This window comes from Thunnus albacares, chromosome 16 (genome assembly GCF_914725855.1).
Source record: "Thunnus albacares chromosome 16, fThuAlb1.1, whole genome shotgun sequence".
NCBI classification, from domain to species: domain Eukaryota; kingdom Metazoa; phylum Chordata; class Actinopteri; order Scombriformes; family Scombridae; genus Thunnus; species Thunnus albacares.
Genome location: NC_058121.1, coordinates 30,066,882 through 30,092,642, shown reverse-complemented (window position 1 = coordinate 30,092,642; position 25,761 = coordinate 30,066,882). Strand labels below are relative to the sequence as shown.

At 43.5% G+C, this 25,761-nt stretch overlaps 2 protein-coding genes across 11 annotated transcripts in view; both read right to left on the bottom strand.

Moving 5' to 3' along the window:
* cep170bb (centrosomal protein 170Bb) overlaps window positions 1-2,781 on the bottom strand; it is a 28,276-nt gene extending 25,495 nt beyond the window's left edge. For all 3 annotated transcript variants that reach the window (XM_044376331.1, XM_044376332.1, XM_044376334.1), the window contains exon 1: window positions 2,539-2,781. The gene's annotated coding sequence lies outside the window, so the exon portion shown is untranslated. The remainder of the gene's footprint in view (window positions 1-2,538) is intronic.
* A 1,949-nt stretch (window positions 2,782-4,730) lies between these two features.
* On the bottom strand, window positions 4,731-25,477 carry LOC122999429 (inverted formin-2-like). 8 transcript variants are annotated; one of them, XR_006407732.1, is made up of 25 exons: window positions 25,278-25,477; window positions 22,512-22,652; window positions 21,388-21,649; window positions 20,268-20,383; window positions 18,850-19,009; window positions 17,242-17,275; window positions 17,015-17,156; window positions 16,038-16,170; window positions 15,342-15,944; window positions 15,073-15,203; window positions 14,801-14,862; window positions 14,584-14,686; window positions 14,314-14,399; window positions 14,038-14,138; window positions 13,654-13,724; window positions 11,514-11,621; window positions 10,725-10,795; window positions 10,519-10,639; window positions 10,222-10,386; window positions 9,751-9,832; window positions 8,575-8,853; window positions 6,831-7,193; window positions 5,469-5,549; window positions 5,277-5,386; window positions 4,731-5,149 (listed from the first exon to the last, which is right to left on the bottom strand). XR_006407732.1 is itself a non-coding variant. In XM_044376353.1 (25 exons), exons 3-24 carry the CDS (start codon window positions 22,638-22,640, stop codon window positions 5,470-5,472), a joined length of 3,402 nt encoding a protein of 1,133 aa, XP_044232288.1. In that variant the 5' UTR covers window positions 22,641-22,652; window positions 25,015-25,146; window positions 25,278-25,477; the 3' UTR covers window positions 4,731-5,386; window position 5,469. The 8 variants fall into 8 exon arrangements, 7 of the variants coding, with proteins under 7 accessions (XP_044232288.1, XP_044232291.1, XP_044232292.1 ...); XM_044376353.1 differs by adding an exon at window positions 25,015-25,146 and having other exon boundaries at window positions 4,731-5,386; XM_044376356.1 differs by having other exon boundaries at window positions 4,731-5,386; window positions 8,575-8,643; window positions 8,686-8,853.
* Window positions 25,478-25,761: the final 284 nt, after the last annotated feature.

The following is a 25,761-nucleotide window of genomic DNA, read 5'->3' as shown; positions in this document are numbered from 1 at the left end:
AAGAAAGAGGAACATCTGGATGAATAATATTAGAAGATAATGAGAGTCAAACAGCAGAGGAGCAGTTTGTGTCTGAGGTTCAGTCAGCTGATCATGTTTCAGCTCTGAGAACAGAGCCGCTGCTGTTGGATTCTCTCATTACAGTTAATTATCAGCAACAAAACCTGCTGAACATCACATTCACCAGTGTGTCCTTTACAACATACAGTCAGTAACAATCACGCTCTGATCATGTTCAGCCTGTTTCTGCTTTCATGACCAAAACGTTTCAGAGTTTCTGTTCAGAAACATTTAGAATAAAGTTCAGATGTTTTACGGCGGAGTGAAGCTGCTGCAGATGTTTACAGATGTTTGTGTCTCTGTGATCATTTAAACATCAGTACAGTCGATCTCACTTCAACCTGTTTGTGTTCATTTTATCAGATGATGTGATCAATAAATAATGATCTGATCTGCAGCAGGAAAATATATGTTATCAGTGTCTCAATTTAACAAAATACTTTCTCGTTAAAACAGGAAAGGTTTCAGGTTATAATGAGTTAATTATTCACATTATAAAGACAAAATAAAAGCTTCCACTGTTATAAGAAAAACATCTTGTATTAAATAAATACATTTTCCTGTTTGAGGAAGATATTTTCTCATATAATGAGAAATATAAAGGAATATCTTCATTAACAGTTGCAGTTCTGAGCTGCTGGTCAACAAATTATTTATGATCAGATTTCACATTTCTGATGTCTGACAACGGAAATAAAAAATGTGTCGATGAGAACAAACAAGATGGATTCATTAAAACACTGAACTCCAGTTACAAACAAGAAAAACTAGATTTGTTTTCTCACTAAAAATCAGTTTGAGTCGATGAAGCAGCGACTCAGTGTGTTATTATTATTATTATTATTAGTGTTATTGTTTATTATTGACCCAAACTGAAGCTTGTTATAATCTGCTCTACTCTTATTAAACTGACAGTTTGAGCTGCAGCTTGTTGTAACTCACAGTAACATTTGAACCCTGTGAGACAAAGTCAGAAATAAATAAAAATGCAGCTTTAAAAATTAATTTAAAGTCAGCTGTTAATAAACAGCAGACCAGCAGACAGCAGGTTTCCTCCACATAATCTGATTAATCACTAATTAGTTATGAATGAGCAGCAGTCTGAACTCTGGCAGGTATTCTTCCATCACAGGAATATTATCATTATTTCCTTTAATAATCTGTTGATTGATCAGTGTATAAAATGCTGATCATTATTCCCTGAAGCCCAGATGAACATATTCAGATGTTGAGTTTACTGTCACGGAAAACTGGAAACTATCAAATGTTCACGTGTGAGAAGCTGCCGCCGGAGAAGATTTAGCATTTTTGCTTGAAAATTGACGTAAACAATTAATCAGATTTATCAAAATTGTGGACAAGTAATTATCTGTCAATCAATTAATCATCTAATCATCTCCAGTCAGTCATTAAACCAACAGTCAGTGTGTTTCTTGCTGTAATCATTCCTCCTGTTCATACTGACCATTAGAAGATCCCTTCATAATGACCTTACAATGGAAGTGATGGAGGACAAAATCCACAGTCTGAAGCTAATATGAAGCTTCAGCGTCCAAATGAGTCAAATCAAGTAGATATCTTTCAACGTTACAGTCTTTTTAGTGCCAAAGTTCCTCTTTTTGTTACTATACTTCCACCTGCAGCTCAACAGGGAAACACTGTCCGAGGAAACACAAAGAGGGAATTTGATGCTAAAAAGACTGTAAATGTGTCAGATATCCACTTGATATGACTAACTCAGACTGATGAAGCTGAATAGAAGCTTCACACAGACTTTAAATGACTGTGTGGACACACTGTGGATTTTATCCTCCATCACTTCCATTGAAAACACATTTGAAGGATCTTTAATATCCAGTATGAACAGGAGGAATGATTACAGACACCTGACTGCTGGTTAATATTGATCTGCTGTCTGTAAACTCGCTTATAGATGAAACTATAGATACAGATTTACAGACATTAACCTGTCATACGTCACATCACGTGACCTGTTGTGACTGCAGCCTCTCTAATCTGACAGGAAGTGTCCTTGGAGCGGGTCAACCGGTGACATCCGTGACATCATCATCATCATTATCATCATCATCATCATCAATATTATCATCATCATCAATATCATCATCATCATCAATATCATCATCATCATCAACATCATCATCACCATACCGGCTCACCTGAACCGAGCCACACCCGGGATCACACACACACACACACACACACAGCCTGGATGCTGGAAGCGGCTCGTCAGTCACATCCAGCCGGGCCTCAGCGCTTCATCCGCGGCTGCAGGCCGGACAGCAGGAGCCGCTCCGGCCTGCAGCCGCGGAGTGGAGCCGGTAACGGAGAATGAAGCCGGGTGGGGGTGGGGGGGGGCAGACGGACAGACAGAACCGGGCAGACAGACAGACAGGACCGGGCAGACAGACAGACAGGTCTCCCCTCCTCCACGCCCTGCCCGCCTCCTGCAGCTCTTACCTCCGCTCCAGATGCGTCCGCCGCTCCGCCGCTGCTCTCCGCCGATTAAACCCCGGACTGACGCGCTGCGAGGCGGACAAAGCATGAGAGGCGTCCCGGAGGCGCGGAGCGGAGCGGAGCGGAGGGATGAGACGGTCGGTCGGTCTTGTCGGTCGGTGAGGATGCTGTTATGGCATCTCTGTCTCCTCCTGACGCACCAGCTGCCACCCGCTGCGTCAAGACGCACCGCGTTAGCGACGACGACACAGGAAGTGCAACCTGCAGCCTTCAAAATAAAAACCTGAGACTAAAAGCAGAGCCTGAAACCTCTGATCAATAAACCTTTGATCAGATGATAACCCTCTGCTATATATATATATATATATATATATATATATATATATATATATATATATACATTCATACACACCCTCCCATGGGAGTGGGGGGTGGGGGGTGGGGGGGGGGCATCTTCCTCCAGCTCAGGTCATCTACCAGAGTTGTGGGAGTTTGAGGGTTCTGTGCAGTATCTTAGCTGTTCCTAGGACTGGGCTCTTCTGGACAGAGACATCAGATGTTGTACCTGGAATCTGCTGGAGCCACTCTCCCAGTTTGTGGGTCACAGCCCCCAGTGCTCCCATTACCACTGGCACCACTGTTGCCTTCACTCCCCACATCTTTTCTAGCTCCTCCTCTTGGTATTTTTTGATCTTCTCGTGTTCCTTCTTCCTGATGTTGCTGTCGCTTGGGATTGCTACGTCTATCACCGCTGCCTTCTTCTGTTGTTTGTCGATCAACACGATGTCCGGTTGGTTAGCCATCACCAGATTGTCAGTCTGGATCTGGAAGTCCCACAGGATCTTGGCTTGGTCATTCTCAACCACCTTAGGAGGTGTCTTCCATTGTGACCTTGGGACCTCCAGCCCATACTCAGTGCAGATGTTCCTGTACACTATGCCAGCCACTTGGTTATGGCGTTCCATGTGCGCTGTTCCTGCCTGCATCTTACACCCTGCTATTATGTGCTGAAGTGTCTCAGGAGCATCTTTGCACAGCCTGCACCTGGGGTCCTGTCTGGTGTGATAGATCCCCGCCTCTATTGATCTTGTACTGAGTGCCTGTTCTTGTGCTGCCATGATCAGTGCTTCTGTGCTGTCCTTCAGTCCAGTCTTTTCCAGCCACTGGTAGGATTTCTTGATATCAGCCACTTCTTCTATCTGTCGGTGGTACATGCCGTGTAGGAGCTTGTCCCTCCATGATGGTTCCTCCTCCTCCTCTGCATCATCGGGTTTCTGCTGCCTGAGGTCTAGCAGTTCATCTTTGGAGGCCATCTTCCTGATGTATTCCTGGATGTTGGTTGTTTAGTCCTGGACAGTGGCTCTGATGCTCACCAGTCCTCGGCCTCCCTCGTTCCACTTAGTGTACAGTCTCAGGGTGCTGGACTTGGGATGAAACCCTCCATGCTTTGTGAGGAGCTTCACATATATATTTATATATAATAACGCCGGGTGGCAGACAGTCACTTTAAACTCAGCAGCTGTATGTTGTTATTGTGCAGCTTCATTTAAACAGGAAAACCTGACTGACTGTTTAAACATCACATCCTAATATAACACACACATCATGACGTCACATCCTAATGTAACACACACATCATGACTGTCATCAAATATGTGCTCTTATTGTGAAGGCAGGCTAGTTTCCGGGGTGAGTGACGCTAATTGACGGATCTTCAGCTGATCGCTCACACACACACACACACACACACACAGAAACATCATCATCAATATCTTTATAATAATAATCAATATTCATATAATCAATATCTCAGCGCCGCTGGTGGAGTCACGTGATCTGACGGCCCGTGGCCTCACGAGGGGACGCTCCGGGTTGGTATGACGTCACCTCGGCTCTCACACAGCAGCGTGTGATGATTGATGTCAGTTATTGAACCACAGACAAATATTATTAATACTGATCAGATTCATTTATTCAGTCTGATCTCTTCTCGTTTATTGATTTATGGGAATATTTAATAAACAAGACGATTAATATAAAGATCAGCAGCAATAATCAATAATCAGCCATCACACCAATTACCCACAACTACACAGGAAGTGGTCATTTAGAGCACTAACACACACACTCACACACACACACACACACACACACACACGCACACACACACACACACACACACACACACACATCAGTGAGATCTTCAGTTTATTTATTGATCAGATATAAAACTTCCTCGTCAATAACTTTCAGAAACATTTAGAAGATATTTGTAGTGATGCTGTTGCTATGGTAACATGACAGTCACAAGTTTAAAAATGATCAAAACTTTTTTTTGTTTTTAAACCTTTTTAAATAAAACTTTATGTTCTAAAATCTAACAAATCCTGCAGAGAAACAAACATCGATCAGATTATTGATCTGTGATCGGCTTCGTTTAATGTGTTACTGTGCAGAAGTTAAATGATAAACTGATGATGAATAATAAGTCACAACTCAACATAAATAATAACAAACAGGTGAAGAGACTCTGCAGGTTCAACCAGTATCACCTCAAACCGACCAGTATGAAGGTTGAATGGAAACCAGTAACTCTTCATGAGACGTTCAACACCTGCACAGATGTTTGACACCTTTAAGACTTTAAGATTCAGCATCTCCTCTCTCAGGTAAACTGCTGATTTAACTAATTATCAATCAATCAATCAATCAATCAATCAATCAATCAATCAATCAATCACCCTGGAATACAGAATATCTTCTCTGGTTTCAGTAACAAACTTCTTCTTCTGGATGTTTTCTCTCCTTTGTGCTGCTGTTGCCGTGGTAACGAGCCTCCTCCTCCGTTCACCTGAAGAAGAAGAAATCAGCAGGAAACAGTCGTCACTCAGAGTTCAAAGGTCGCGATGTGAGCGTGAATGTCGTCGTCTCACCTCAGTGCAACGAGCATCCTTTCTTTCTTTTAGACGGTTTGCATCCGACGTGAACGTCTTCACCTGCAGAGCAAACAGACGCTCTGATTGGTCGGTTTACATCATCGACACAGCATCGACCAATCACATTCCTGTTAGATTCATGTGTTCATGTGAGGTCACAGCCTCCTCATCGCTGCTCACATCTGATGTTTATTAAGTCACATGATTGATGTCCGTTTGTTGTTGTTGTCTGTGATGTTATTATGTTGATCGTTTTGTGTCGTTTTGATTATTAATTAATAATAATAATAATCATTATTATTATTATTATTATGTTTTATGTATTTTGTTTAAATGTTTGTCAGCTTTCATGTTTTCTGGCTGAAGATGCCTTGAAAACAAGATGTTGCATCTCAGCTTATTAAACTTATTAAACAACATAAACAAACAAACAGCTGGAAGGAAACATTCAGTATGAACATCAGGATCAATAATATTGATCATCTGTGTTGTTTGACACTGATTCTCCCTCCAGGAAATCACAACAATTAACATAATTCAATAAATCTCCACAATATTTGCGAGAGCTGCAGTAACTAGTAACTGACGTCATAGTAACTGACATCATAGTAACTGATGTCATGGTAACTGACGTCATGGTAACTGACATCATAGTAACTGACGTCATAGTAACTGACGTCATAGTAACTGACGTCATAGTACTGACGTCATGGTAACTGACATCATAGTAACTGACGTCATGGTAACTGACGTCATAGTAACTGACGTCATGGTAACTGACGTCATAGTAACTGACGTCATAGTAACTGACATCATAGTAACTGACGTCATGGTAACTGACGTCATAGTACTGACGTCATAGTAACTGACATCATAGTAACTGACGTCATAGTACTGACGTCATAGTAACTGACATCATAGTAACTGACGTCATATTAACTGACATCATAGTAACTGACGTCATAGTAACTGACGTCATAGTACTGACGTCATAGTAACTGACGTCATGGTAACTGACGTCATGGCAGCAGACAGGAAGTCGATACGACTAGTTACTACTACGGTAGTTAAAAACAAAAATCATTATTTTACTTTGTGTCACAGTTTAGGAGAAAAGTCAATAATCAGAAACACACAGTGAGATCCTGCAGAGATCCGTCTTCACTTTGTCATATTTTAACTGTATCATCAGTATTTTTATTTCAAGTTAAAACTCTGAACAGATTTTAAATGTTTCATTTATTTGATTATTACTTTCGTTGTTCTTCTATGTTGCGTCTGTTTGCTGCGTATCAATAAACTGATTCTGATCTAAAATCAATATTGCATCATCAGATATTCATGATCTTCATACTGTACCTGCTGGACTCATCCTGGACTGGTCTGGACCAGGGCCAGGACCAGGACCAGGACCAGGATCATCAGCCTGTCTGCTTGCTCTCACTTCTACTGATGTGATCTCCTCAAACGTGGACTCCTCGTTCCTGTTCTGGTTTAAATCCTCTGGTTGGAGCTGGACCTCCTCCCCGTCTCTGGTCTCTGAGTGAGGACACGAGTCCACCTCAGGGTCCTGGTCTCCGGTGGTCTGGCTCTGGTCAGCGGCCGGTGGATCCGCGGGGGTCTGGACTGTCTCTGGAGGGTCCGCAGGCTGCTCTGATTGGCTGGAAACAGACGAATCAGGCTCGTCCACAGCCAGCGACCTCTCCATCCTCCCGGGATGATCTGACGACGACACAGTCAGAAGAAGAAGAAACACATCAAACACTGAGAACCGTTACGATGTTCTAGTCAAAGGTTCTCACGGTTCCTCAGAGAAGACAGTCCAACGGTACAGGTCTTAACGAGGAAACACGTTCAATTAACACTTCGATTAATCAATATACTAAAGGAAGAACTCTGTGTGTGTGTGTTAGTGTGTATGTGTATGTGTGTATGTGTGTGTATGTGTATGTGTGTATGTGTGTGTATGTGTGTATGTGTGTGTATGCGTGTGTGTGTGTGTATGTGTGTATGTGTGTGTATGCGTGTGTGTGTGTGTGTATGTGTGTATGTGTGTGTCTGTGTATGTGTATGTGTGTATGTGTGTGAATGTGTGTGTGTGTGTATGTGTATGTGTATGTGTGTATGTGTGTGTGTGTGTGTGTGTGTGTGTATTTGTATGTGTGTGTGTATGTGTGTATGTATGTGAATGTGTGTGTGTGTGTGTGTGTGTGTGTATGTGTGTGTGTGTATGTGTATGTGTGTATGTGTGTGTGTGTGTGTGTATTTGTATGTGTATGTGTATGTGTGTATGTGTGTGAATGTGTGTGTGTGTGTGTATGTGTGTGTGTGAGTGTGTGTGTGTGTGTATGTGTGTGTATGTGTATGTGTGTGTATGTGTGTGTATGTGTGTGTATGTGTGTGTGTGTGTATGTGTATGTGTATGTGTGTATGTGTGTGTGTGTGTGTGTGTGTGTGTGTGTGTGTGTGTGTATGTGTGTGTGTGTGTATGTGTATGTGTATGTGTGTGTATGTGTGTATGTGTGTGTGTGTGTGTGTGTGTGTGTGTGTGTGTGTGTGTGTGTTCATCTGATCAACGCCACGCTTGGCGGGGGAATACAGGAAGTGTCGTGTTGAATTTGGTGAAATTTGAACATGTGATACGTTTAATATGAACTGTGATTAACGCAGCGGTCAGCGAGTCGCTCTGTGTGGGGCGGAGCTTCAGGACTCTGCTGACATCAGAGGACAGTAGAGCTTTAAATCAGGAACGGACACTCTGACCTCGTGTCCAGACAGAGAGCGTAGCGTTAGCAGCACGTTTAGCAGCGAGTGTACGTATGTTACACCTGTTAATATTCACAAATTTGACAGCAGGATTCCAGATACTCAGACTAAATGTAATGATGTCAAAGGAACATATTTTCATTGTTTACGGGAATGTAGGTTGGTGAGATATAAATATAAAAGGGACAACATGTGCTTATCAACACGAGTCTGAAAGCTCTGAACTGGACAAGAAGCGTCTTGTATGACGATGAAAAATTATATTTAAATATTCTCAAAAAACACACAAAACAACAGACTCAGAGACACAAAGACTGGAGTCCACCACAGTCCTCACCATGACCTCTGCCGTCCTCGCCGTGACCTCTGCCGTCCCCATCGTGGACTCTGCCGTCCCCGTCCTGGACTCTGCCGTCCTCACCGTGGACTCTGCCGTCCTCGCCGTGACCTCTGCCGTCCCCGTCCTGGACTCTGCCGTCCTGCGTCCCGCCAGCAGGGGGCAGGCTGCCTCTCTCGGCTCGGGGTCTGGTCTTCTTCAGGTTGTAGCCCTTCCTGATCTCCGCCAGCAGGTTATCGATGATGCAGCCTTCGTCCTGAGTGGAAACATTCGTCCTGACTGCAGGACCGACAGAGACATCGTTCTCATTGTCATCAAATCTCGTGCAGACTAGAGCTGCAACGATTAGTCGACTAATTAATCAACAGAAAATTAATTGGCAACTATTTTTATTGATTAATCGTTTGCTGTAAATGTGACGGTTTCAGGTTCTCAGATTTGAGGATTTGCTGCTTTTCCTGTTTTTACATCATAATAAGTTGAATAAACATCAACACAGGAAATTCTTCATGTTTTATAGAACAAAACGATTAATAGAGAAAATAATGCAGATTAACAGATATGAGGATAATCTTTATTAACAGCAACGCGTCCGTCTCAGTTCTCTCATCAGTTCCTGCTGTAAATATTTAAAAACGAATCCACAGTTTGATGTTTAAACTACAGGCAGGTCAACTGAGGTCCTGCTGAAGACGTAAATCTCTAAAAACAGCTCAGAATAGTTTTTATGATTAAAAAAGATTAATTTCCTCAAACAGCTGCTGATGTAGTTTTTAGTCACAAACAGACTTTGTCCTGTTTGTTTGGTAGAGACGAGTTAGAGTTAGAGTTAGTCGGCTGTTTCTAAACATGAAACTATTTATTTGTGTTTTTAAATATTTATATCTTCAGAAAAATACAGAAATAACACCAAACTTCCAGATGATTGTCTGTAATGTAATAAAACAAACCACAGAACAGAAGATGTGAGGATATGATTGATATCTAGTCTGAACTGACAGTAAAACACACGATGAATTCATTAGAAACTTGTTTACAGATGTTTACAGATGTGATGTAACGTGTTCATCAGAGCTGCTGGCAGGTAGATGCTGGCTAGCTGTTTCCCTTTGTTTCCAGTCTTTATGCTAAGCTAAGCTAACATGATTTAAGGCGGACTGACAGAGTTTGACTCACCAGTCTTGGTGTCTCCTTTGTGTTTCTTCTCCTCCTCCCGCTGCTTCCTCCTCTTCTCCTGCTGCCTCCTGCTCTCATTGTCCTGATCAGGAAATCATCATCATCATCAATACTCTGATCACATCATTATTTCTAAATCTAGATCTTAAACACACTGAGCCTGTTTTATTTATTGTAATATAACTTTGTTTACACGTCATGAAGAGGACGAGCTGAGAAAACCAGCTGAAAGTGTCTGATGAGGAGCGTTAACGCAGCATCATATTAATCATATTAATGTCTGTAGACGATAAAGCAGCTTTTAACTTAATATTCTCTGTCATCTACAAGCACACAGACTCTCCATCACTTCCACTGTAAGGTCATTATGAAGGATCTTTTAATGGTCAGTGTGACAGCAGCTTTAATGTTCATTTCATTTCCTGACTGTCGCTTTAAGAGACTAATGCTGCTGTTTGATTGGCTGCTGACCTTGATGGCTTTGAGGAAAAGTCCTCTGAAGGTCTTGATGGTGCTGAAGAGTTCATCGAGGGAGAAGCTGCTGCTGTCCTCACACAGATACGCCGACAGCTCCGTCCTCCTGTCGTCCACCGACGACAACAGCTGCTGCAGCTGCTCACAGGACGCCAGGCTGTTCTGAAAGACACCACAGAAGAAGAAGAGAGCATCGTTTACTGACATCTGAACACTCTGTTACTATCATGGTCCTATTTCTCAGATATTTAACAGATTTAATACAGGTGAGTGTTGGAGGCAGAGCTGCAGCACCTGGATGGCAGACAGGTACTGCTCCTTCAGGTCGTCGGCTGCACATGAAAGTTTCTTCTCAGAGTTCTTCAGCTGTTTGTTCAGACTTTTGACTTCAGACTGAATCGACTCCGCGTTCACCCTGCAGACAAACAGTCACAGATGTTCTCCGGGACAGACTCCTCACTCTGTCTGATTCATGAAAACTAAACATACAGAGTTTTTACCCAGCAGCCTTTTCACAGATCTCCAGATCATCCGGCAGGTTCAGCAGGTCGGGGTGGTTCTGCTCCGCCTCCTGTCAATCACACAAACAACAGCTGTAAACATGATGAAACTAAAGAGCTGGAACAACATGTTTCTGATGAGACAGATCACGTTAAAAAAGGAAAGTTTCAAGATGTTCAGGAGTGTAAAGGGTCATTGATAAGGTGTCATTGTTTCACAGGTAACATGCTAATGAAGCAGCAGCAGCAGCAGTATGAGCAGCAGCAGCAGCAGCAGCAGTATGAGCAGCAGCAGTATGAGCAGCAGCAGCAGCAGCAGTATGAGCAGCAGCAGCAGCAGCAGCAGTATGAGCAGCAGCAGTATGAGCAGCAGCAGTATGAGCAGCAGCAGTATGAGCAGCAGCAGCAGCAGCAGCAGCAGTATGAGCAGCAGCAGTATGAGCAGCAGCAGCAGCAGCAGCAGTATGAGCAGCAGCAGTATGAGCAGCAGCAGTATGAGCAGCAGCAGTATGAGCAGCAGCAGCAGCAGCAGCAGTATGAGCAGCAGCAGTATGAGCAGCAGCAGCAGTATGAGCAGCAGCAGTATGAGCAGCAGCAGCAGCAGCAGCAGCAGTATGAGCAGCAGCAGTATGAGCAGCAGCAGTATGAGCAGCAGCAGCAGCAGCAGCAGCAGTATGAGCAGCAGCAGTATGAGCAGCAGCAGCAGCAGCAGCAGCAGCAGCAGCAGCAGCAGCAGCAGCAGCAGCAGCAGCAGTATGAGCAGCAGCAGTATGAGCAGTGCTACGTTACCTCCAGGATGTGGTGCAGCAGGGTGATTCTGGACTTGTTGGCTTTTGTTTCTGTCAGTTTGAGCAGAGTACTGATCTTAAAACCCTCAGCGTTCCCTGTGTGAGTCCCCTGAAACACAACGTGACAACTGATGACATCACAACACATCTGATGACATCACGCTGTCTAGACAACCGACAGGTAAATAAACACCTGACAAACGTGTTGAAATCTTTCTTTTAAAACAGTCAAACATGTAATTAAACTGCCAGATGTCACAAAACCACGAGAGTCATTGATCAATGAACCAATCAATATTAGAACCTGCAGATACCAGCTCCATTAATAAACCAAACACATGTTCATATGATTCTGTCTAATTATTAAAATGATCAATAAACAAGATCAACCTCCAAATTATATCTATCTATATCTATATATATATAAACGGAGCACAAAAAGTGAGGAAATGTGTGTTTGGTAGATTATTTCTTTGTTGTAACGAAGCTTCTTGGCAATAAATCTTATACCGTTGGAAAGCCTGTTTATTTCCCTTTTAAATGGAGCCACATTTGTAAGGAACATGCATTTGTGGGATGAGCAGCAGAGCTGAGTATGTGGGTTGCGCCTGTGAAAAATTTGCCAAATCTTCTCTGCCGATGCCAAACAGTTTATTTTGCTGTTGCTATTGACTCTTGTTTTGAGCTTCTGGTGTCCCCAGGTACCTGTGAGCATGGGCATGCTACAGTGGTCAGTAGGTGGCTGATCTGGATAGGACCCGTGCGATAGGGCAACTTCAAGCTGGTGTTCTGCAAAACCAAGTCGCAGCATTATTTGGAGTGAGCCCTAGCACCATCTCCAAAGTGAAGGCAAAGTTCTTTATAACGGGGGATTTCAGAGACAGGCCGTGAAGTGGGCGTCCCAAGAAGACGACACCCCAAGAAGACCATTTCCTCACCCTGTCAGCACTGAGGTACCGTAGGCTGTCCTCTACAGATTTTGCGGTCAAGGTTTGCAGGACGATATGGCCAACGGCTCCCTGCCCAGACAATCTGGAACAGACTGCACGCAGCCAATCTCCGGTCTCATAGGGCTGCCAGGAGGCCTGCCATGACTGCACTGGTGTCGGCAACAGGAGGAACGTTATGTTCAGCGATGAGTCCAGATTCTGCCTACGGCAGTTGGATCATAGGGTCAAAGTGTGGAGAAGACACAGAGAACGCTATACTGTTTTTCCCTCACTGGAAAAACAAGGCTTGTCATCATTGGAGGCAATATCAATGCAGAGAGATATCGAGATGAGATTCTGCAACCAGTGGTAATCCCATATCTCCACAGTCTGGGACTGAACTCTATCCTCCAAGATGGCAACGCTCGCACCCACAGAGCAGGTTCATCAGAGACCACCTCCAGAGTGGAGAGGATGGAACGGCCTGCCAGCAGTCCTGACCTCAACCCCATTGAACACTTGTGGGATCAGCTTGGGCGTGCTGTTCGTGCCAGAGTGACCAACACAACCACTTTGGCTGACTTGTGACAACTGCCGGTTAAAGAATGGGATGCCATCCCACAGCAGTGTGTGACCAGGCAGGTGACCAGCATGAGGAGGAGGTGTCAGGCTGTTGTGGCTGTGTATGGTTCTTCCACACGCTACTGAGGCTCCTGTTTGCTACATGAATAAATTGTTAAATTGCCAATATGTCTTGTTTCTTCAAACTTCAATCATCCAATCCACCAAACACCAAACAAGAGTCAATGGCAGAATAAGCTGTTTGGCATCGGCAGAGAAGATTTGGCAAATTTTTCATGGGCGCAACCCACATACTCAGCTCTGCTGCTCATCCCACAAATGCATGTTCTTTACAAATGTGGCTCCATTTAAAAGGGAAATAAACAGGCTTTCCAACAGTATAAGATTTATTGCCAAGAAACGTTGTTACAACAAAGAAATAATCTACCAAAAACAAATTTCCTCACTTTTTGTACGAAGTTTATATCTAATCTCAATCTGTTCGATTTCTATTCCAGATGTTTCCAGCAGCAGAAATGACAGTTGTTGTTAATGTACAGGTGTTTTACAGGTGTTGTGTTGTTACAGGTACAGTCACATGCTTTATGACTTTTCTGTCTACATTAACTGTGTTAATATTCAGATTCTCACATAGTTGAGGAAGTTTCCAACATCCAGGATGAGTTTACAGAAGCTCGGCAGCCGAGAGCTCTCCCTCACACCTGGAGACACGACACGAGACGACACGAGACGACAGGACGGATCAAACATGAACAGAAACTAACTGTTAACAATTACTTATCAATATAACAAATGATTATATATTTATATATTTGAACTCTGTATGTTTCATACACAGAAATATTTGAATATGCTGCAGATTAAATATGAATGTTTTTACTTCATATATTCTGATTAATAACAATTACAGTGTGTATAGTGTGTATTAGTGTGTATCAGTGTGTTAGTGTGTATCAGTGTGTGTATTAGTGTGTATTAGTGTGTGTATTGTGTGTGTATTGTGTGGATACAGACTCTGGCAGGCTCGGTCCAGCAGATCAACTTTGGGTCTCAGAGTCTCCAACAAACAGCTGCTTTCCTCACACAGCAACATGCACTCGACCCTCAGAGAGTAACTGGACACAACACAGGTCATGTGATCAGACACAACACAGGTCATGTGATCAGACACAGCACAGGTCATGTGATCAGACACAACACAGGTCATGTGATCAGACACAACACAGGTCATGTGATCAGACACAACACAGGTCATGTGATCAGTCTGTCATTAAAGCATCAGTCTCCTACCTGGGAACATCCAGCAGCAGCAGGTAGAACTGGTCCACTGACGCCATCTTGTCCCTGTCTGCCTGGTGGGATTTCAGGTTCTCTACCTGAGGAAGGACAGGAAGGACAGGTAGATGGACAAGAGCAGGATTACAGGTGAAGGACAGGTGAGACAGGTGAAGGACAGGTGAGACAGGTGAGACAGGTGTTGGACAGGTGAGACAGGTGAAGGACAGGTGAGACAGGTGAGACAGGAGTTGGACAGGAGAAGGATGGACCGTGACCTCTGACCTCGTGTTTCTCCGGCAGCAGTTTGATCAGCTGTTTCAGGACTTCCACATCGAACTTGGATCTGTCTCCTCTCCGGATCAGAGACACAAAGTCCTCATGAGAACTGCAGGAGAGACAGACAGGACACAGGTGAGACAGGTGAGACAGGTGAGACAGGTGAACTGTGTCACTGAGTGTGATGTCACTGCAGAGGCCTGTTTCTATTGGCTGACGTCACCATTTGAACTGCTTGAGGAAGATGTTGAGGTTGAGGCTTTTCTTCGCATCGATGAAGGAAATCTGCAGAAAAACAAACTGATGTTTTACTGGATTCATGTTCATCAGTTAAACTCAGAACTTCCTGCCGATGTTTCACATTAAAAGCTTAGAATGAATGGCATTATGCCCTGTGAGCCTCTGGAAGGCTTTTAATGTGAAACAGGAAATGTTCATGTTACTGAGTTTATAGACAGAGAGGCTTCCTGTGTCTGCTGAGGGTTCACAGCTGACCTCTTTGGGTTCTGTCTTGGTTCTGGTTCTGGTCTTGGTCTCAGTTGGAGGAAGACTGAAGAGCTGCTCGATGCTGCAGTAATCTGGTTCCATCGAGTCTGAAGACGCAGACGTCCACATGGACTGCTGGGCTGCAGAGACACAAACCTTTAGATTTATACACTTTTACGTTGGAGAGTCGCGTATGAACATCGGAGGGTTTGGACACCTGAAAGGTTTGAAATGTGAGTTTAAGACGTTTCTGAGATGAAACGTTTGTCGACACTCACCTGTCACCACTCTGGACGGGAGTTTCTGCCAGTTCAACTTCTTCATACGGAGGCTGGGGCAGGGGGCGGGGCTTACCAGGGGGGCAGGGCTGTAATACGACCTGCCCAGACCCTGAACCGTCTGAGCTACGATGATGTCACCTGGAGGAGGGGGAGGAGGAGGAGGAGCTCCCATACCAGGTAAGGGAGGAGGAGGAGGAGGAGCTCCCATACCAGGTAAAGGAGGAGGAGGAGGAGGAGGAGGAGGAGCTCCCATACCAGGTAAGGGAGGAGAAGGAGGAGGAGGAGGAGGAGCTCCCATACCAGGTAAGGGAGGAGGAGGAGGAGGAGCTCCCATACCAGGTAAGGGAGGAGGAGGAGGAGGAGCTCCCACACCAGGTAAGGGAGGAGGAGGAGGAGGAGGAGGAGGAGCTCCTGTACTAGGTAAAGGAGGAGGAGGAGGAGGGGGAGGAGCTTGAGAAGACGCTGCCTCTGATTGGCCATGAGGACTGTCCAGTAGTCGAGTCTGTACCGCCCTGTCGATGGTTCGGATCCTGTGATTGGCTGAGATGGACTTGTGGGGGAGGAGCCTCTCCAGCAGACGGTCGGCAGAATCGACCGCAGCTACGGAACGACGAGAAAGCAGAAGTTGAGTTTTGGTGTTTGCGTCTCAGCAGCAGCGATGCGGTTATCAGACGTTAGAGGAACGTGACGTACGGTCCTGAGACAACAGAGTCGCTCTGTCAGCCAGCAGCTCCAGAGCCGACCAGACCTCCGCCCGGTCCGGATCCACCAGCAGCAACGCCTGCAGGATGGACAGCAGCTGGACGGAGGACGGACTGCTGGACACCTGGAGGGAGGAGAGGGAGGAGGAGGAGGAGGAGGAGGAGGAGGAGGGACACCGGCTTCCGTCACCTTCTGACAGTAAATCACAGCTGTTTAAAGAGGAGGTGGTTCGTACTTTGGTTCAGAGCAGAGTACAGACGTTGGTTGGATGTGAAGCTTGTGAAGGTTTTTGAAACGTATTAAAGGAAGATGTTATTATAAATAAAGATAAAGATAAATAAAGGGTGGAGGTGAATGTGAGGTTTTAACGGTGATGGTGTTGAAGGTGGAGGAGATAAAGGTGGAGGAGGTGGAGGAGGATGAATTAAATGTGGAGGTGGAGGAGATAAAGGTGGAGGAGGATGAAGAGGAGGAGGAGATAAAGGTGGTGGAGGTGGAGGAGGAGGAGATAAAGGAGGTGGAGGTGGATGAATTAAAGGTGGAGGTGGAGGAGATAAAGGTGGAGGAGGAGGAGGTGGAGGTGGAGGTGGAGGAGGAGGAGATAAAGGTGGTGGAGGATGAAGAGGAGGAGGAGATAAAGGTGGTGGAGGAGGAGGTGGAGGAGGAGGAGGAGGGGGAGGAGGTGGATGAATTAAAGGTGGAGGTGGAGGAGATAAAGGTGGAGGAGGAGGAGATAAAGGTGGTGGAGGTGGAGGAGGAGATAAAGGTGGTGGAGGTGGAGGAGGAGGAGGTGGAGGAGATAAAGGTGGTGGAGGTGGAGGAGGAGGAGGAGGAGGAGGAGATAAAGGTGGTGGAGGAGGAGGTGGAGGAGGAGGAGGTGGAGGAGGAGATAAAGGTGGTGGAGGAGGAGGTGGAGGAGGAGATAAAGGTGGTGGAGGAGGAGGTGGAGGAGGAGGAGGTGGAGGCACCTTGGTGAAGAGCGAGGTGAAGACCTGCTGGTGGCTGCTCATGTCGATGCCTCCGTACAGTCGCTCCATCTCCTCCACGTCCTCCGTCAGCGAGTCCTCCAACGCATCACACTGGATGTTCAGGTCCTCGTCTTCCGTCTCCCTGGAGACGGACAGACAGACAGACTGATGGACTATTATTGATTATTGATTATTAGACATGCGTTGAAACACGAAGTGATCGGTACCTCAGTCGGGGCAGCAGGTCCAGCAGCTGCAGTCCTGTAACGACATGTTTCTTAATGAGACAATCGGATCCTGACTCTGATTTTCACTTAAATTTGACTCCACCGTCTCCGCGGCAACAGAACATAAACATTCAAACATGTCCTGTGAGCTGAAAGGAAGCTCTGGAAATCTGGGGAAGTAACCAACCAAGCAACGCATTAAAAATACCATAGCAACCACATGGAACACTATAGCAACCACCTGACACCAACTGGTAAGAAATGCCACCTGTTACCACCCTAGCAACCACGTAGAGGAGCCCTAGCAACTACATGGTGACATCATAGTGTGACCTGTGTTGTGTAGATGAAAGTTAGAAACCACCTAGAGTCTGGTTCTGCTGGAGGTTTCTTCCTGTTTAAGGGGAGTTTTTCCTGCTGCTGATGGAGGAATGTTGGGTCTCTGTAGTTTAAAGAGTTCAGTCTGGACCTGCTCTGTGTGTTGTGATTTGGTGCTATATGAATAAAATTGACTTGAATTGAATTAAATAGCGTCTGCCGCCAGCACGTCTCTGAAGGTGTTGGGGAGTGAGGTACCCGCTGGCTACCATTACAATAGCAACAAGCTGAAACACTATAGCAACCAACTTTTGCCAACCTAGCAACCATCAACAGTCTTCTAACAATACACCAACCACTAGCAAAGAGCTAGAAACCACCTGTTACCATCCTAGCAACCACATAGAGGAGCCCTAGCAACCGTGTAGAGGAGCCCTAGCAACCACGTAGAGGAGCCCTAGCAACCACTTAGAGGAGCCATAGCAACCACGTAGAGGAGCCCTAGCAACCACTTAGAAGAGCCGTAGCAACCACATAGAGGAGCCCTAGCAACCACGTAGAGGAGCCCTAGCAACCACATAGAGGAGCCCTAGCAACCACGTAGAGGAGCCCTAGCAACCACTTAGAGGAGCCATAGCAACCACGTAGAGGAGCCCTAGCAACCACTTAGAAGAGCCGTAGCAACCACATAGAGGAGCCCTAGCAACCACGTAGAGGAGCCCTAGCAACCACTTAGTGGAGCCCTAGCAACCACGTAGAGGAGCCATAGCAACCACTTAGAGGAGCCATAGCAACCACGTAGAGGAGCCCTAGCAACCACGTAGAGGAGCCCTAGCAACCACGTAGAGGAGCCCTAGCAACCACTTAGAGGAGCCCTAGCAACCACGTAGAGGAGCCGTAGCGACTGCTTGAAACAGAGACAGGAAACACCTCAAACCAACCAATGAACTGTCAGGAACCAGCTGCCACTTCAACTCTTTTCACTGATCACATCTTACACTCTTTATGCTCCTCCAGCTACACACACACACACACACACACACACACACACACACACACACACACACACACACACACACACACTTCCTTAAGAAAACACGTTGTAGTTTTCTATAAGTATTATAATCAGTATTATTGTTTTTTAGAATCAGTAAATCAATATTTAGGTTAATTATTATTGTGGTAATTATCATTGTTACAGTCACTAATATCTGTATCATGGTCGTCATTATTCGTATTATTGCTGTAAAATTCATATTGTTCCTGTTATGATCAATATTACAGTCGTACCGATGAACTCCTGCCGCAGTCGGCTCCTCTTCCTCAGGTCGTCTTGTCCCAACACGAGCACGTTGACCACGCTCATCAGCGTCACCATGTACGGGACGTTATCGGTGGCGTGCAGCTCGTTCATGATCACGCTGAAGCGATACTGCTGCTTCTTCAGAGTCTGCAGACAGTCGGACGTTCAGACACGTTAACAGTCAACAAAAAATACAACCAGACACGTTGTTCACCAAACTCTGACCGTTACAAACGACCTTTAAACTGAAATAAAAGTTCCTTCCTGTTGACTTTATGTTTCAGAACACAGAAATATTTACACAGAAGAACATAAAACTTAATTACGATGCATCAGATGTATATAATATTATTATTATAATTATTATTATTATTATTATTGTTATTAATATTTCTCAGTGTTATAGATGGAGGTTTTCCTCTCAGGTTACAGGAGGTCAAATATTCAACATCTGGTTATTGTTTTGTTTTGGAGAGAAGAACAGACGGGTTTGTTCTTGCCAACATGATATCCCATCATGCATCTGTCCTGGGTTCAGAGCAGGAGAACAACAAGCCTGGACGAAGTCGACTTCATGAACAAACACGTCTGAAATAATATCTGATATGTTTGTTCGGTTATCTGCAGTCACACCCTGAAGTTACACGCTGACTGATAACTAGAAGAATAAAGAACATTTGACCTCCTTCCTGTCAGATTCTTCTTCTGTGGTTTCCTCTGAGTCACTTTCACATTTAAAAAGTATTTATGTGCCATAAAGAAAAACAAAAAAATGACAAGGAGGCTCGTTACAAACAGTATAAATCTATAAATAAACAAACACAACTCGGAGGATGAACCGACGCCAGCCAATCAGCACGCAGCATTTCATGGTATTATACAGTATTATGAGTCCACTATATATTCAATTAAAAACAAACATTTTCTCCAGATTTACTGTGACAGAACTCATTTAGTGACATTTTAATTTTAATAATTAATGTTAAATATGCAGCAAAAATCTGGAAGGTTGAAGCCATTTGGTTTAAACTAATATATGAATCTTTATATAAAGTAAGAAGCAAAACGGACCTTTAATAGATACGAGTTTTATTGCAAAGAAGAGAATTTATTTATTATGACGTTAATTATGTTTCTTGTTTATTGAATATTGAGTCGTACTGAAGATGAGCTGCAGGTGATGAAGCTCATGTTTGTTTTAAGAAAGAAGAAAGTGGAGCAAAGAAAATATTTCAACTAAAACTAATAATAATAAATTAACGATGATGATGACGGAGGAGGAAGGTGTGGACCAGTCCCAGTTGGTTCTGGGATCAAACTGGTGATCAATACTCCACCGAGTCTCCAGATAAACCAAAACTACCTTCATGGACAGAAACGAGTCTTTGTGGCTCGTCTGCTCTACCTTGTAGTGGTCGATGGCGTCCAGCGCCAGGCGGCGTCCCTGAGGGTCAAACAGAGCGAGAGCCGCCAGCAGCTCGAACACCTGCATCTTCACCATGACGTTAGACGTGTCCAGAGCTGAGGACACACACAGGAGGGACGGTCATGTGACAACACAACAACCAATAGGAACACACTTAATAACATTTAAACACAGGAAGCCGTCGGACGTTTCCGACCCAAAGAGATGAAGAAAAACAAAAAGAGACGAGAGATTAACGAAGGAGAAGAAAGAAAAAACATCAATAATAATAAAATAGTTTCTCCAGGAAACAATAATTTACACAAATACAACAAATCAAATCAAACATTTTCCAGAGTTTCAGTTTCACTAAATTACAGAAACTTTTCCACATGAAACGTCTGAATCAGCAGCTGCTTGTTGTTTGGACCAATCGTGGCGTTTGGTGCCAACAAACACGATGCCATAGACGAGCAAAACTGTTCCCAACTGTTCCCAAATGTCCCCAGATGTCCCCAAATGTTCCCAGATGTTCCCAGATGTTCCCAGATGTCCCCAGATGTTCCCAAATGATCCCAAATGTCCCCAGATGTCCCCAAATGTTCCCAAATGTCCCCAGATGTCCCCAACTGTTCCCAGATGTCCCCAACTGTTCCCAACTGTTCCCAGATGTTCCCAAATGTTCCCAGATGTTCCCAGATGTCCCCAGATGTTCCCAAATGATCCCAAATGTTCCCAGATGTTCCCAAATGTTCCCAGATGTTCCCAGATGAGGTTTGATTCAGTGAGTCAGGAGACATAATCTGCCTCAAACATCAAACTAGATTTATTTTAATAACATTATTGATGATTTTATTTGCTGCTGATGTTGAGCTGAAAGTTTATTTAATAAAAGTTATAAATGGAACTCAAGTACAGTATTTTCTGTTTTATAGAACGTTGAGTCCTCATGGTTCTCATGTTCAGCTGAAATATAGTACATTTTTACCTCAATAATCACAGAAACACTCGCTGACGTTTTATTACTCGACTGTTTGACCACAAACCTTCGTTCAGACACGTGAAGAAGAGAACGAGGGAAGGAAGTAAGAGGACAGGAATGAGGTCTGAGAGCGCCCACCCTGGATCAGGATCCTGACGTAGCCCTCGTTGTCCAGGATGAAGTGCAGCCCGGCCGACGAGTTCATGACGGCTCGGACGCAGGAGACGCAGGTGAGCTGCAGCAGAGCGTCGGCGATGCGGGCGCAGCCGCGGCCCGACAGACGCTCCAACGCCTCCATCAGCAGGTCCAGACCCCGCAGCTCCAGGAACTGGACCATCCAGGACTGAACGCTGGCCTCCAGACGCCGACGCAGACCCGAGTAGTTCACCACGCTGGGAACCTGCACGGAAGGTTTTTTGTCTTCATAAATGTTTAAATGAATAAAGTCTGTTGACAGAAGCAGATTCTCAGCTAATGAAACTAATTAATCATTAACTTGTTGCACATTTTCCAGGTTGTGAAGTTTTTCACTTTGTTAAAACTCTAAATGTACAAAATGATTTAAATGACTTTGATCATATTGATCACATTCAGAGATCAAATCCATGATTTTATTATAACACACTGAGCTGAGAACATAAATATCAATATCTGATCTGATTTAACAAAATCTATTAAAGTTTATCTTTAACAATCAAAGTGACCTGATTTAACAGTGTTGTATGGAAGCCTGCAGCTGCCAATATTAAAATTAATTATTTTTGTTTGAATTTTAATTAAACTTTTCATCTTTGTATTTATGTTAATTGTTTTTCTGTCAAAATGTAAATTAAAACCGAGAATGAAACATTGTGTAAAGAAGTTTTTATAATTTAAACAAAAAATCAAATTTAAAACAGTAACTTTTATATCTAAATTTGAATTATGATCTGATCAGGACATAATTCAATTCACAAGAAAAAAGAAAAGAGAAAATGAAAACCTTCTCATGGTTGTTCATAACAGATGAATCCTGTTTATATTATATATATATATATATAATAACAAGATGCAATCAAACTGTGAAAGTCCAGTTTGTTGAACTGGTCTGCCAGTCTGAAATCTACAGTTTTCATTTTGGCTGAAATAAAAATACAGATGTTGTTTTATAGCAGCATCATGTGACTAAATGATTGAATTTGAATAAAGGCAGCTACAGGCTTCCGTACCTGTTATACCTGGATCAATACCGGTATTGACGGTATATTGATGGTTAATCGTACCTGCAGCAGGCGGATGCAGAGTTCGGGGTCGGCGTTCTCCAGATTCGCCTCCAGCGTGGCGTCGGGGTCGTGGGCAGGGCTTGCGGTCACACGGTCCTTCACCGCGCCCCATTTGGTTTTGGCCGCCATGGCGACAGGAAGCTGCAGACAGACGAGAGACTGGAGAGTCAGTGATTTAATTATAACTTCTATAATTAACAGTCTGTTAACGAGCTGCCGGCTCGTTATAATGACATCGTTAGTTAATTAACAACCTGCGAGTCTGAACAACTAAAACTAAACGTTAATAAAACGTCTGTGTTTCAACCAGGAAGCAGAAAATCAATCTGGAACAACTAACAATAACTTTTATAATTGATTAATTAAAAAATGTCCGTTAGTGTCATAAAGCTCGTTGTGACATCATCAACACCTCAAAACATAAAAATATTCAGTTTACAGTCAAGAAGAAAAGAAACGAATCGTCTCATCTGAGAAACTTTAACGATCAATCGATCAGCTCTGAACTGATCGATCATCTTCTTCTAACTTTAATGTTTCTCTCAGTAAACTGAAGACGTCTGTTATTATTATTATTATTATTATTATTATTATTATTATTATTTATTGAACATTTATTAGATATTTTTAGTGTTTCATTATATTTCATTGAATCATTTTCCAATAAATGATTAAAACTCGTTAATAAAACGTTATTTCATCTGTTTTACTGCAGAACATCAACATTCATCATAAAGTCTTTTATAGATTAAACTAATAAATAATAATAATACTCATTTTAATGAACACACATATTAAAGAACCATCAATGTGTCGACAGCAGCAGATTTTAAACTGTGTGTAAAATATTACATAATATGTTCGTTGTTTCCTGTTTTCTAACAGCTGATGTTTGTATCAGCAGATGTTGAGTCAGCAGCTCTGAGCCTCCGTACAACAACAACCAGCTTCATTGTCTGTCCTGCAGTCTGAGGAGTTTAATGTTATTTAGTTTAAATTTAATAAAACTGAGTTTTTTCACTCTGCAGATGAATCTTTATGTTTGCAGAAAGAGGAAACACGTGAAGAAGAGAGACTCGCGTCCTGCTGAGTCATCATCATCAGCACAATGCATGCTGGGTAGGTTTCTGTCCGGCTGCGTGTTCAGAGCTCAGTGCATGATGGGAAACACGACTCTGCATCATGTTTACTGTTAACAGAATAAATGTTTTTGTTGTTTTCAATATTGATGAATCAGCTGATCGTTTTCTGTTAATCAATGAATCGTTTGGTCTGTAAACGTCAGTGTGATGTCACTTCCTCTTGTTTCTGTCTGGGTTTAGTCCTGATGATGAGCAGGGCGTTAACTTCCTGTCTGTTCTAATCAGAAAATAATCAATGATGTAAAGTAATGATCAGTTCAGCATCGATGCCGCCGCGTCTCAGTTCTCTTGTTGGTTCCTGCTGAATAACAGTTCAGATGATTCAAGTTAAACCAGATTAACAGGAAGTAACGGCGGCGTCCAAACGCCTGACGCACCTGAACCAACGATGCTATTCTATAATTATCATTATTATTATCATTATTATTATCATTATTATTATTATTATTATTATTATTATTATTATTATTTATTGCTTCAGTATTCATACTGTCAGTGTTGTTGTGTGTGAACGTTGAACTCAACAAACATGTCGAGTCAGTTTTTATCTTCCATCAACGACGATGCTTCATTCTCTGGATTCTTCAGGTTCGCTGATCCGAGGACGAAGGAGCCAGACGACGTTCCAGCTTCTGCTCTGATTAAATACTCATCAACTGATTTCTGTTTACAGAGTAAAAACATCATTAAATGTTACTGACATCAGATTTGAATATTAATGTTTAAAGGAATCTGAGATTTGAGTTCCAACTGCTGAAGAACTTTAAAAACAAGAAAACGGATCAAATCCACTTTATCTGTGAACCAAAGTCCATGTTTACTGATTTAAAACCTCCGGCTGAACTCATCTGGACTCAATCTGACGAGATAAACACGTGACCCACCTCAGAGTGTTTCAGAGTTTCAGTGCATTTCAGTGTGTTTCAGTGTTTTTCCAGTGTATTTCAATGTGTTTCAGTGTGTTTTCATGTGTGTTTTAATGTGTTTCAGTGCGTTTCAGTGCGTTTCATTGTGTTTCTTGGCAGTCGGTCCTGGTTTGTGACTCATTTCCAGCCCTTCCCTTCCGCCGGGCTCCTCCCGCCATGAATCCGACCAGACTCCCTTTAAAACTCTCTGAATTAAATGTGTCTTTGCTCTTTAGTGAAGACGCTTTAATGCCAGAATATATATTTAAACACCGTGTAAATGCTCAGAGTATTCTGCTGAACTCGGCAGAGAAAGAATGAATCAGAAAGCTTTTTATAAGCGTAAATCTTGAGTTATAAGTTGAATGTAAACTGTGTTTTGACTCCGTCTCGCCGGTTTCGGCTAAATCGTTCCGTTAAAAATAAGAAAGAAGCGGATTAAAAAGTGAATCTTACATTAATAGAAGACAGACTGACCGGTGGGAAACCTGCCGGTTGCCGGTTTGATTCAGTCAGAGTTTGTAGTTTTAAAGGATCAGATGTTTCATCTCAGCGAAGCTTTAAAACATCAGTTTTTCACATGAAGTTCTGCAGCGGAGAGAAAACTCCGAGACTGACGTTTCACCATCATACAACACTTTCTAAAAGTTAAACTGACACTGTTGAGTAACACAGACATTTATATTAAATGTTAGATATAAAGTCAGATGTGTCCGTACCGTGAGGACCGGAGGACCGGAGAACCGGAGGCGGGAGGACGGTCTCTGTGTCCCGGTGGAAGCTCTGCTTACTGTCGGACCTCCGGCAGCAGGCAGCCGGTGGAAAGTTGAGTCTGTGCGGTGAATCACAGCCGCAGTCCTCTACCACGTCCGCGTCCTGTGGGCGGGGTCAGAGGTCACCGCAGTGCCAGCCGCCAACATCTGCTTCGCGCGCTCTTCTCAAAAGAAGTTATGACTGTAAATGTGATTCTGTGAACTTTGGATGAACATCAGAAACATTGAACACATCTGCTGTTTCTACTGTAAAGTTACAGGCAGGAAACATAATAAAATGTTTTATTAGTTACTTTATTAGCAGTGATAATCAGGCCAGAGGTGCATTTAAAAATTAAAGTTTATTAAACTGATGACACAATATTATGAAATGTCGGGCTCAAAATAAAACAAATGTTTGTTGCACATACAATCAATTCAAATGTAAAAT